The sequence below is a fragment of the Callithrix jacchus genome, chromosome 5, assembly GCF_049354715.1.
Source record: "Callithrix jacchus isolate 240 chromosome 5, calJac240_pri, whole genome shotgun sequence".
NCBI lineage: Eukaryota > Metazoa > Chordata > Mammalia > Primates > Cebidae > Callithrix > Callithrix jacchus.
In genome coordinates, this window is record NC_133506.1 from 130,612,655 (window position 1) to 130,625,344 (window position 12,690).

The following is a 12,690-nucleotide window of genomic DNA, read 5'->3' on the forward strand; positions in this document are numbered from 1 at the left end:
TTTTCACGTGAATTAACTCATTAAATCCTCAGAACAAAACCATGAGGCAGGTACTATTATAATATTATCTCCAGTTTGTGGACACTTAGGAGAGATTGAGTAATTTGCTCAGGGTTACACAACTAATAATTTTTAGAGCCAAGATTTGAATTCTGGGGCCTGTGTTCCTAATCAAACCACCATCTGCCTCCTCTCCTGAGTCCATCGTTCTTACCTTCTTGGGGTCATGTGTACTGGAGAGAGTGCGATTAAAGCTCTGGACCTTCTCCCTAGGAAAACGCAGGTAATTTTGCATATTTCGGGGACTTCCGGGACATCTAAAACCCAGCGTCTGTAGACTTCAGCCTTAGAACCTCTATTTATCTCATACATCCTGGAGAGAATTTTCCAGGGACAAAAACAGCAGCACCGCCGGCGCCGCAGGACTTCGCCTCTGCAAACATGTGAGGACAGCTGAACGGCGCTGAGTTGCGTGGTGACGGAGATGCCCGTTGGCGGGGAATCAGGAACGGCGAGCTCCCGGGACCGCAATGCCCTGAGAACGCAGCCGGATCGCTGAGCCTCCGGAGTTCGGCAGCTGAATGAAATACACGGGGATCACCAGCTGGACTCAAATCTTGCGTCCCTGTCAGCATCCTGGAGTCCTAAGACGCAGGGATTGGAGCGCACAAGCTCTCAGAACTCTGGTCCCAGGCGCAGCGCGGCGGAGTCGCTGTTCGTGGTGCTGAAACGCTCGGTGCCGGATGAGCGCGGCCGCCTGCCCGCCTGTTACCGTGGGGCGGCCACTGCGGGGAACTGTCCAGTGCTGAATACCGATGCGGCCCAGCCTGCAGGGCTCAGACCAGAACCTGCCGCACCCTGCAGAGCTCGGACCCAGCTCCTGGAAGCGCTGACGCAGAGCTCAGGGACAGCCAGAGCGGCGAGATCCAAGCCGGGCATGGACCTGCAGAGACCCGATTCCTACCAGGGAGGAGCTGGCCCTGACTTCAACGAGCATGTCCTGCATAAGGTAAATATTTCCTGGATTCTCCCAACCTAACGTTGGGAGAGGCGCCAGCACCAGGAGTTTTCTCCACTCCCCTGACGTTGCCTTGGGACGTAATGAGAAACTAGCTTGTATCTGCGAGTCTGGGGAACCCTTTCTGTTTGATTATTCTGTTTGCTGCTCAAAATAGAGATGTGTGAGCTCTTGGAGAAAGGCTGCCGCCAGAGGCTCAGATGGTCAGGAGCTTCATTCATTCATTTAAGTCATCTGTGTTCCTTTTTCACCCCCTCCTTCTCCTTACTTATTTATGCCCCTGTATTCCCCCTGGCACCTTTGCCCTCCTATCCCCTGTAGGAGACTGCATTTGTCCCTGTTGCGTCTGCTAGCAGTGGCCAAAGACCTGAATTCCTGGCCAACTTGACTGAAATTAGAGACATGGTTTGCAGCAGAGATGAACTTCTATTTTCAAACCAGACTCCCTCATGGCTCCAGAACACTTCTCTCCAGCCATGACTCACTCATAGCCCCTGTAAGCATTTGCTTATTTCAAAGTTCTAGCACATCCATTGCTTCCTTCACTCAAGTTTCTTATGCAACTCAGTTGTCAGTAATGCAGGTCTCCCCCTAAGATGGTTGTTGGGAAAAATAGTAGCCTTTCTCAGGATAACAGTTTTAATTCAAAATCCATCACTCTGAAAGAATCAAAGCCTTATATTTGTCATAAGAGGTTATTATGGCTCACCTTCCCTTTCTCTGATTTGGTCATGCCTTCCTGCTCCAGCCCTTATATTTTCTGCTTTGATAATGCCAGTTCACCGTTAGTCACTTGAAAGCCTGTACGTGACCCTATAGATGAAGTTTTCTTATTCAAAACATCACTTTGAAGAGTCTATGAATGCAAGCTTTGAAATAACCTAACTCAACCTCTTCCTCTACCACACAGTTTGTATTTAAGGAAACTAAAATCCAAAGGGGCAAAATGACTTGTCTAAGAAAGAAAGCTGGTAAATGGCAGAGCTGCTCCTACAGCCAGAAATTACTACACCACGTGTAGTGTTTTTGTTTGTTTGTTTTGAGATGGAGTCTTGTTCTGTCACCAGGCTGGAGTGCAGTTGTGTGATCTGGGCTCACTGCAACCTCCGCCTCCTGGTTTCAAGCCATTCTCCTGCCTCAGTCTCTGAAGTACCTGGGGCCACAGCTGCACACCACCACGCCCAGCTAATTTTTTGTATTTTTAGTAGAGACAGAGTTTCACCATGTTGGCCAGGCTGGTCTCGATATCCTGACCTCACGATCTGCCCACCTTGGCCTCCCAAAGTGTTGGGATTACAGGTGTGAGCCACCACACCTGGCCAGTATTCTTTCCTCTATATCCTTACTAAACTTCTCATCAAAGTGTACAGTCCACGGACCAGCAGCATTGGCATTACCTGGGAACTTTATTACAATAGAAAAGAGAATCTCAGCCCTAACCTTAGACTGGCTGAATCTGAATCTTCATTTTAACAAGATCTCTAGGAATAAATATGCACAATAAAGTTTTAGGTGTATGGCTCTGTCCTATGCTGCCTGCTTCTGACACAAAAGAAAGAAAATCAGCTATTGAAGGAAGCAGGTCTGTAGATCTGACAGCCCATGTGTCTTCTCCCTCCAGGTCTCTGATTTCCTAGGCTATAGAGAAGGAGAAAAATGCATAGCAACTGCTCCAGTCTAGAAGTTTTAAAGCCATCACAGTTTGAAGTAAACTAGAAGAAGTTCTGTGCTATTTGATGTTGTAAATATCACCCAGTAAAAAGTGATTGCAAGGCAGAGCATGGTGGTTCACACCTATAATCCCAGCATTTTGGGAGGCCAAGGCAGGTGGATCACTCCAGGTCAAGAGTAAGAGATTAGCCTGGCCAACATGGTAAAACCTTGTCTCTACTGAAAATACAAAAATTAGCTGGGCGTGGTGGTGCACACCTGTGATCCCAACTACTCAGGAGGCTGAGGCAGGAGAATTGTTTGACCTGGGAGGCAGAGGCTGCAGTGAGCCAAGATCCCACCACTGCACTCTAGCCTGGGCAACAAAGCCCAGTCTCAAAAAAAAAAAAAAAAAAAAGTTCATGCAAGCAGAGGAACATAATTACAAATCAATTACAAAATTCTCTGGATGACTAGATCTGTGGGTCTCTCCAACTTTATACCATCTTAAAGAGGTATAAATAATCATTTTGAAAGCTTTAAGATTTGGGAGCTCAGATTATTCAAAATATTGATCAGATGTGGTATTTTCCATTTCAAGTATCCACACATGAGATGTAGGATGTAGTCCATGAAAACTTTTACTTCCTTTGAGTTTATTGATCACCGAATTGAGAGTGGAAACCCATTCCAACAAATTCCAACATATTTAAAGACAAGTGTCTGTTTACTACTAGTAAAGGCTCCGTGTCATCAGCTTGGCTGTGTGAATACCTTGAGAGCAGGAGCCAGCCTTAATCTCCTGTGGTGCCCAGCAGACTGACTTATGTATGTAAGGAAAGTTTTTCTATTTAGATCGTGCAGACAACCTCCTCCTAATATTGCTTTATAATGGTGTGTGATGTTTTACTGTGATCCACTTAAAACTCTTTTTGTAAAGAGGGAGGGCAACAACTTATTTGCATTATTTTAAAAATTACTACATAGTAGAGTCCAAGGAGTTCCCACCGATTAATTAGTGGCCTATTTTCCATGAAAAGCAGGGCTCCCTTCCAATATTAACTGCTAGGATAAATGAGTTTTTTTGAGGTGGGGTCTCACTCTGTCACCCAGGCTGGAATGCAGTGGTGTGATCTCAGCTTACTGCAACCTCTGCCTCCCAGGCTCAAGTGATCCTCCCATCTCAGCCTCCCCAGGAGCTGGAACTGCAGGCATGTACCACCATGCCTGCTAATTTTTGTTGTTGTTGTTGTTGTTGTTTTGTGGAGATGACATTACACCATGTTGGCCAGGCTGGTCTCAAACTCCTGGCCTCAAGAGATCCACCCACTCATCCTCCCAAAGTGCTGGCATTATAGGTATGAGCCACCACACCCAGTGTGGAGAAATCATTTTTTAAATAAACTTGTTATTGACATATAACAAACACCACTTTGGGAAGCTGAGGCCAGTCAGATCACTTGAGATCAGGAGTTCAAGACCAACCCAGCCAAGATGACAAAACTTTGTCTCTACTAAAAATATAAAAATCAGCCAGGCATGGTAACACATTCCTGTAATATCAGCTACTAGGGAGACTGAGACAGGAGAATCGCTTGAACCCAGGAGGTGAAGATTGCGGTGAGCCAAGGTCATGCCACTGCACTCCAGCTTTGGTGACAGAGCAAGACCAAAACAAAACAAAAAGAAATATAACAACAAAAAGTCCTGAATCCACCTTGGTGAATTATCACAAAGTGAACATACCTGTGAAACCACTACCAAGAAGAAAAAATAGAACTTTGTCTGCTTCCCAAGAGCCCCTCTCCTACATTCCCCTTGCCACACACCCTCCCCCAGAGATTATATTTCCCTTGCCACACACCCTCCCCCAGAGATTATCATTATAGAGGAAGAAGTATCATCTCATGTTTTGACAGCACAGTAGATGTTATGTAGGGTAGTCCCTGAAACTTGCCAGAGAATAGATATTGTTGTATGATGAAATAAAACTCCAGGCTTGAAATAAGCTGAACCTTGATGTGACTTTGGGCAATAACTGTGAGTCTTACTTTTCTTAGCTATAAAATAGGAGTGATAATACCTGCCTTATTATTTTTGAGTAAATATGTTAGCTGATATAATGTAAAGCATATAGATAAAATCTCTGGAATGTAGGAAGCATTCCATAAAAGTGGTTGTATTAGGGCATGCATCTTGGGCTCCAAAGCAACTTCAGTGAGTGTCACATTCAGTCTCACCTAAAATGATGAGCTTTGTGAGAAGAGCAGCATCTTCATACACTGAAAACCTCAGAAAAACACACACTGCATATTTCACAGGCACGAGCCCATGGAAACAAAATCACACAACCCACCTACACAAAAAGCATGACTTCTATACACACATCCCAGTTCTGACTTCCTAAGTTGAATATATTTTTCCTCCAGGAGGCATGTATGGGACATGATGAAATTCCTTTATATGAAAAACATATGCCAAATATCATCATTGGCATTGTGTAGCTCTTGCAGTTCAGCTGGACCCCATAGTAGGAGGGTGACCCACGCAAGCCCAGGTGACTCTTAGAAGATTCCTGGAGGGTGGGCTGGAAGCCGAGAACTGTCTGAAAACATTGAGCTCATCCACCACGTGCTTAGAGTTTTTAAATAGAGTTGCTATTGCCACCAATCTGAATATTTGATGCAACTAAATAATTTAAAACAAATGAGCAACCTGGCTGCTCTTTTCCTCTGAGAACTCTCTGTTCTCTCTAGCTACCAGCTTCGAGAGCCCTTCAGGGCAATGGTACGATGAGGTAGGGCTTAGGAACAGTGCACAGCATGGGTCCCTACTGTGCTGGGGTCTGACCTTGAGCTCTGGGAAAATAAAAAGATTTTCATTCAGTTTTCACAGAGAGGGGCAAGCTTTCGCCCCAGATACCAGTGAATTTGGACAAAGGGCTTCAGTTCAAGCATTCACTTCCTAATTCCCCATCACCAGGGCTCTGAGGGACACCCACATACCAGTCTAGCTTCCAGAGGGACAAACAATTCCTAGAGCAAAGTCAGTCTCAGAAAGACCAGGGAGAGGGGACAGAAAAACGTGGGCTACTCATCCATTCATCCAGGGCTTGGTTCTTGTTGGGTGAAAAGGAATTACCAGGTCTCTGTCTTCCAAAATATTTCCGTTTCCACCTGGTGCAGTCGCTCACGTCTGTAATGCCAGCACTTTGGGAGGCCGAGGCTGGTAGATCAATGGTCAAGCAATGGAGACCATCCTGGCCAACCTGGGGAAACCCCATCTCTACTAAAAATACAAAAATTAACCAGGCGTTTGGCATGCGCCTGTGGTCCCAGCTACTTGGGAGGCTGAGGCGGAAGAATCGCTTGAACCCGGGAGGCAGAGGTTGCAGTGAGCCGAGACTGCGCCACTGTGCTCCAGCCTGGCAACAGAGCAAGACTCCGTCTCAAAAAAAAAAAAAAAAAAAAACATACAAACTATTAGCTGGGCATGGTGGTGTGCACCTGTAATCCCAGCTACTCAGGAGGCTGAGACAGGAGAATCGAGTGAACCTGGGAGGTGGAGGTTGCAGTGAGCCGAGAAATTGCACCATTGCACTCCCACTCAACAGTGGGAGACTCCATCTCAAAAAAAAAAGAGAAAAAAAAGTATTTTCATTTCCTCCAACTGCTTTAACATCTCTTCTGGGTGAAAGGAAAAGGCAAGCAGGTAACTCTGCCACTCTCGCCCATCTCTTGTGCTTGTCCTTCACTTCCTTTTTCTACTACCCATCTCGTAATTTCTATGTCCCTCAAAAGTCCACATGCCTCATTGATTCATCGATGAATGCCTCATTGATGAATGCCTCATTGATTCATTCAGCAAACACGCAATGGACATTTCCAAAGTGTAAAGAATTAGTCTGGTCACTATAGAGGACATAGATGCAAATGGTGCCCAGCTTCACTAAGCTTGTGGCCTAGAAGGCATGTAGACAAATGGCTACACTCTTGCATAGTCTTGGAAGTGTCCTAAGAAAGATACGGGAAGATGCAGGGGAATGACTCAGGAAGAAAAGGTCCTGTCTGACTCCATTTGAAGTGTCCTCTCTCACTTACGGCCTCTGATTACAGTTACTATCCAGGCCGGGCACGGTGGCTCACGCCTGTAATCCCAGCACTTTGGGAGGCCAAGGTGGGTGGATCACAAGGTCAGGAGTTCAAGACCAGCCTGACCAACATGGTGAAACCCCTTCTCAACTAAAAATACAAAAATTAGCTAAGCGTGGTGGTGCATTCCTATAATCCCAGCTACTCAGGAGACTGAGGCAGGAGAATTGCTTGAACCCAGGAGGCAGAGGTTGTAGTGAGCTGAGATCACACCACTGCACTCCAGCCTGGGTGACAGAGCGAAACTCCACACAAAAAAAATTACAATTAAAATTTAAAAATAAAAACTAAAGTTAGCATCCAGGAGAGACAGAGTTCACACCAGCCAGCTCTCTCCCCTGCCCTCAGGCTGTCGTCACCCATTGATCCTGGGGAAAGGTCTCCATACAACAGCACTGTCCTTCCCTGCCAGAAAATTGCACAAGGGAAAGACAAATAAAACAGCAAAGACCACACTCGCCATTCTGTCTCCCTCTCCCATTCTCTATCCCACAGGTGCTGCTTTTATTTTTTTTCAATAAAACAATGATAATGGTTTGCAAATTTGTCCTCAAAGAGTCCAAATCCACAAAAAAAATCCATGCCCTGTAAGTGAAGAGATTTTGTTTTCAACGTGCACTAGCTCCAATACTCAAAAGATTTCTATTGTCAGCTCAGGAACAAACAAGAAAGCCAAGAAAAGCTAGCTGCTCCCTGTATAATATTTCCACTGACTTGTTTTTCTGTCTTGCTTGTTCTGAAGGCTTACGGAAACAAATGAAATGTATATTACGTCACTGGCAATCTGGGGCCGTCTGGGACTCCCTTGGCTAATAGGTTGGTACTGCCCAGATCTCAGAGCAGGCAGCTGGCGAAGGGAGTGGTGCCTGCCGGTTCCCTTAGGATAACCTCAGCAGGAAATGATGGTGACTCAGTCCAAAGCCTCAAAGTCATTTTCCACTCTTCAGGCTCTCCTCTCCTCAGCATCCTTCCCTTTAATTTGTGGTCCCTGGGGCCTTTTGTGAGAAAACGTCTGAGATTCACTCGTGTTGATGCCCTATTATTTCCTCATATAAGCTGTTCTGGGGAGGGACTTCCTTCATTTTCAGGGCAGGAAACTCCGCCTTGCTGGGTGGAAATAAACAGCCAAAGGTGAGCCCCAGGCTGGAGAATCGTTGAAGTGGGCATCTGAAGTGGCTCTAAACTTATCCCAATACGCTTCTTGCTTCCTTCCTCCTCTTCTCAGGCAAGAGAAACAGTCCCTAGAGACTGCAAGTGGGAATGGAGATCACAGCTCCTTGTTAACTCATGCAGGCAATGCAGTTCCCAGCTGGGAGCGGCCCTGGACATCCTCCCATTCGTTAACCAGAAGAGGTTTTCTGGGGCCAAGACAGCTCCAAGCAAACAGATCTGGAAAATCTTGACCCCTAACTGATGACACCAGACCTCACCCTGCTCCTGAAGGGAGCAAGGTCCTGAGTGGTGCAGTGATAATAACTTGAGACGTGCAGGACTCAAGCATTCCCCTAGCACATGGTTCCTATTTCCCTGACCTTGATGCCAAAGTCGGCTCCCTCCCTTCTCATGTCCTTATTACCACCTTCTCATTTGCTTATTAGCAGACGGTTTCTACCCTTCAACATTAGGGTGTTATCTAAGCATCTGTGCTTCTGCAAATGCTCATGCTTTTAGGTACCTTAAACCAGTTTAAGTTCACATTTTCTCTTGCCTGTTAGCCCTCTGCCCCTGGTCACCCCCCCACATACACACATACACACCACATGCACACATATGTACATGCACACATATGCCTCCTTCCTCTCATGAGCCGAAGGCAGGGCCAGTGATCATCCGTTTTTGTTCTGTCTCCCCTTATCTTTTGTTATGAGTCTTTTATTTATTTATTTATTTTAGAGACAGGGTTTCACCTTGTTGGTCAGGTTGGTTTTGAACTCCTGAGCTCAGGTGATCCACCTGCCTCAGTCTCCCAAAGTGCTGGGATTATAGGTGTGAGCCACAATGCCTGGCCCATTATGAGTCCTTTTTTTTTTTTTTGAGACGGAGTTTCCCTCTTGTTACCCAGGCTGGAATGCAATGGCGCGATCTCGGCTCACCGCAACCTCCACCTCCTGGGTTCAGGCAATTCTCCTGCCTCAGCCTCCTGAGTAGCTGGGATTACAGGCATGAGCAACCATACCCAGCTAATTTTGTATTTTTAGAAGAGATGGGGTTTCTCCATGTTTGGTCAGGCTGGTCTCAAACTCCCAACCTCAGGTGATCTGCCTGCCTCAGCCTCCCAAAGTGCTGGGATTACAGGGTGAGCCACCGCACCTGGCCCCATTATGAGTCTTTTAAAAGCACAGCAGGCTGGGAGCAATGACTCACCCCTGTAATCCCAACATTTTGGGAGGCCGAGATGGGCAGATCACCTGAGATCAGGAGTTCGAGAACAGCCTGGCCAACATGGCGAAACTCTGTCTCTAGTAAAAATACAAAAATTCGCCAGGCATGGTGGCGGGCACCTGTAATCCCAGCTACTTGGGAGGCTGAGGCAGGAGAATCACTTGAACCTGAAAGGCAGAGTTTGCAGTGAGCCAAGACTGTACCACTACACTCCAGCCTGGGCAACAGAGCGAGACTCTGTCTCAAAAAAAAAGCAAAGCAAACATTTCTCCTCCTCTTCTTCCTCCCTCCCCTGTTTAGATTTTGCATCCATGCCATCTCCCAGAAATTTTGTTTATTAAAAATCAGAACTGTCATTAATTAAAGCAATACCCCTAGGGGAGAGTCAGGAACTGGTAACACCTTCCCCAAGCTCACATTGAGAAGCAGTGTAAGCTTTGGAAGGGAAAAAACACACAGTCCAGATGAGGCAGACACCCCCCTTCCAGCCCCTGGAATCTCCCTCCTCAACTCCCCTTTGCCTTTACCCAGATTCTTCCTCCTTCTCAGGGTCCCACCTTAGGTTTCATTCAGTTATCAAGTAAGAAGTATTAAAAATCATCTCTGCACTATAATCTGAAGGGACCCAGTAAGACTAATAATTGTTCCCGATAAATAATCCAAATAAGCATATGGTTTATTTGTGCATTTAACAGTTTACAAAACACTTTAACATATGCCAAGACATTTATACTTAACATATGCTTTTTTCCAGAAGATGTTGTTATTCACTCCGTATTAATAGGACAGGGAAACAAAGGTCAACTGGCTGGGTGCGATGGCTCAAGCCTGTAATCCCAGCACTTTGAGAGGCGGAGATGGGCAGATCACAAGGTCAGGAGTTTGAGACTAGCCTGGCTAGCATGGTGAAACCCTGTTTCTACTAAAAATACAAAAATTAGTCGGACATGGTGGCGAGCACCTGTAATCCCAGCTACTCTCAAAGTTGAGGCAGGAGAATTGTTGAACCCGGGAAGGGGAGATTGCAGTGGCTGGGATCGTACCATTGCACTCCAGCCTGGGTGAGAGAGTAAGACTCTGTTTCAAAAAAAAAAAGACTTGCTCAAGGTCACGACCAGCATTGTGGAAGCCTGAAACATTACAGTAGACCCTTAGATAGCACTTGCATGCCACGTAATATTCTAAGCACTTGGTATCTCTTAACTCACTTAATCCTACAACAACCCTATTTTAATCTCATTTTACAGATGAGTAAACTGAGACGCAGGGACATTAAGAAATTTGCCTACAGTCAAATCCAAGCAAACTAGGCAGGCAGAGGGATAGAGTCAGGAGAGGATAAGAGGCTTCACCAAGAGGGTCACAGATGGTCATTACTTTAGAGCACTGACAGCAGTCCACTGTGTGGCCATCAGCTGTGTAGGGCTGGTTTTGCTCACTCACCCAAGAGAAGCTCCCTCTCTCCAGTCAGGCTGATGTTAATCAGACTCACAAGACACGTATTGCCCTAGATGCCAAGCCACATAATAATCAGGAGATTGTTTGCTAAGCATGAAATCCAGGGGGGGGAAAGGAACTTGGAGGATTCAAATGTTTGTTCAATGCTATCTGGCTGACATGATTTGGTAGCTGGCCCCACTATAGAGACAGCCTCAATCTACAACCCCATTGGCCCTTTCTATCCTTGGGTCCTCTCCCCTATCCCTTGCCCCACCTCTGCCTCCCTCAGCTGTATATATTTAACTGTGACTTGGGTGGGCAGTCACTCTATTCTTTCTGGGTCTGCATTTCCTGCAATCCTTTAAGAACCACTTGCCTTTGAGCTTGAGAATGCCCTGGACTTGACCTGGTTATAGGGAGGGAAAGGGAAATGATTTTCTGTCTTTAGAAAACCCTATCAGTCATAGTCAAAGTTGTCATGTCATATTTCTTCCTCTATCTCACTCAAGGCCTATGTCAGGGCCTTAGGGACTTGGGCTTCAGGGGCAAGAACCATGAAAGTGTAGAAAGGTGATTGGGGTCATTTCCTTATATACTGCCACCACCCCTGCCCGCATGCTCCCCTTGAAATCTGATATTTCTGCCTGAGAATCCTGAGAGTCAATTCAGCAAACGTTTGCTGAATTGAGTTTTCCAAACTCTTCAGGCTTTCCTCTCCCCTGGACACCACTTCCCAGACCCCAGGAACAAGACCCACTCTTCATTCCCCAAGGAGCTGAGTCCAGCAGGCGGGGTGGATCAGAAGGAGGGCACAGAGAGATGGCTCAGGCCACATCTGACTGCAGCCCATAGTACCCCATGAACCTTCGTGCCCATGAAGGTCAAAGGCCTCTAGTCTCATATGGTGGGAAGCTGGCCCTTGGGACCAGGTCAAATGCTTGCTGCTCTCAAGGCTGACAACTTCTGGCTGCTGGCTGATTGACTGATCTGAAGGGCTAGAAAGCCCAAAGATGGGGCCCCACCTCTGAAGGTCCGAGGGCTCTGGGCCCCCAACGCAGGGATCCCTTAAAACCCATGTCCAAGAAAGGAAGAGACTCCTGGTACACTCCTGAGAAGTGCCCAGTGCAAACAAATCCCCTGCCCAAGAAAGAGCACTGGGCTTGGAGTACCAAAGGGCCAGGCTTTAGTCCCGTTTCTGCTGTTAGCCAATGGTACATTCTAGGTCAATCCATTCCAACAGCACTTTCCAATTTGCAGAAAACTTGCACATAAATGATCTCTGTTGATTTCCCCAGCACTGGGTGTAAAGAGAACAGGCATTATTCTCGACTGCAAAAGGGGAAATCTGTGGTCAGGACTCTTGATTTCCAGTGATAAAACCCAACTCAAATCAGCTTAAGCCAAAAAGAGAATTCACTGGTTCTTGTACCAGAGAAGCCTGGGGGTGCAGCTGACATCGAACTCAGCTGGATGTCAGTGTAACTCTCAGTGACTTCAGTCTCTTTCTCTTTCTCTTTCTCTCTCTCTCTCTCTCTCTCTCTCTCTCTCTCTCTCTCTCTCTCTCTCTCTCTCTTTCTTTCTCTATCTCTATCTCTCATTCTTCCCTTCGGCCTGGCTCCATTCACTGGCAGACTTCTCCTTGTGGGGCCCCATTATCGCCAGCAGCCCCAGAATCACATCCTCACAGCTCCCAATTCCAGGCAAAGTCCTAAATCCAATACTCACTGGAGACTGAGACTGCCACACACCCACCCCTGAACAACACTGCAGCCAGAGGGTAGAATACCATGGACGGCTTAAGCCTGGGTCACATGCCCAGCCCAAAGGTGGAGTCAATCCCACCCAAGCCCTGTGGATCATGAGTGGAAGAAAGTGGCTTCCAGGGAAAATGGGATGGTGTCCTCTGGAGGCTAGCCATGCAAAAGCAATAACTGTCCCATGGTAATCCCGGGGTGATAGGGGCTGGGTCCCAACATTTTAAAATCTTTAATGAGAAGGGATTGAAAAGAAATGAACTGATCTTGTCACTATCCCACCTGAACTGGATTC

General features: G+C 46.6%; 1 protein-coding gene across 4 annotated transcripts in view; it reads left to right on the forward strand.

Annotated features, from left to right (window-relative positions):
* Window positions 1-498: 498 nt before the first annotated feature.
* The window catches only part of RAB37 (RAB37, member RAS oncogene family), a 70,401-nt gene continuing 58,209 nt past the window's right edge, over window positions 499-12,690 (forward strand). For all 4 annotated transcript variants that reach the window (XM_017972792.4, XM_002748706.6, XM_078374561.1 and 1 more), the window contains exon 1: window positions 499-1,009. In XM_017972792.4, the coding sequence (XP_017828281.1) occupies window positions 938-1,009 (72 nt within the window). In that variant the 5' untranslated portion in view covers window positions 499-937. The remainder of the gene's footprint in view (window positions 1,010-12,690) is intronic.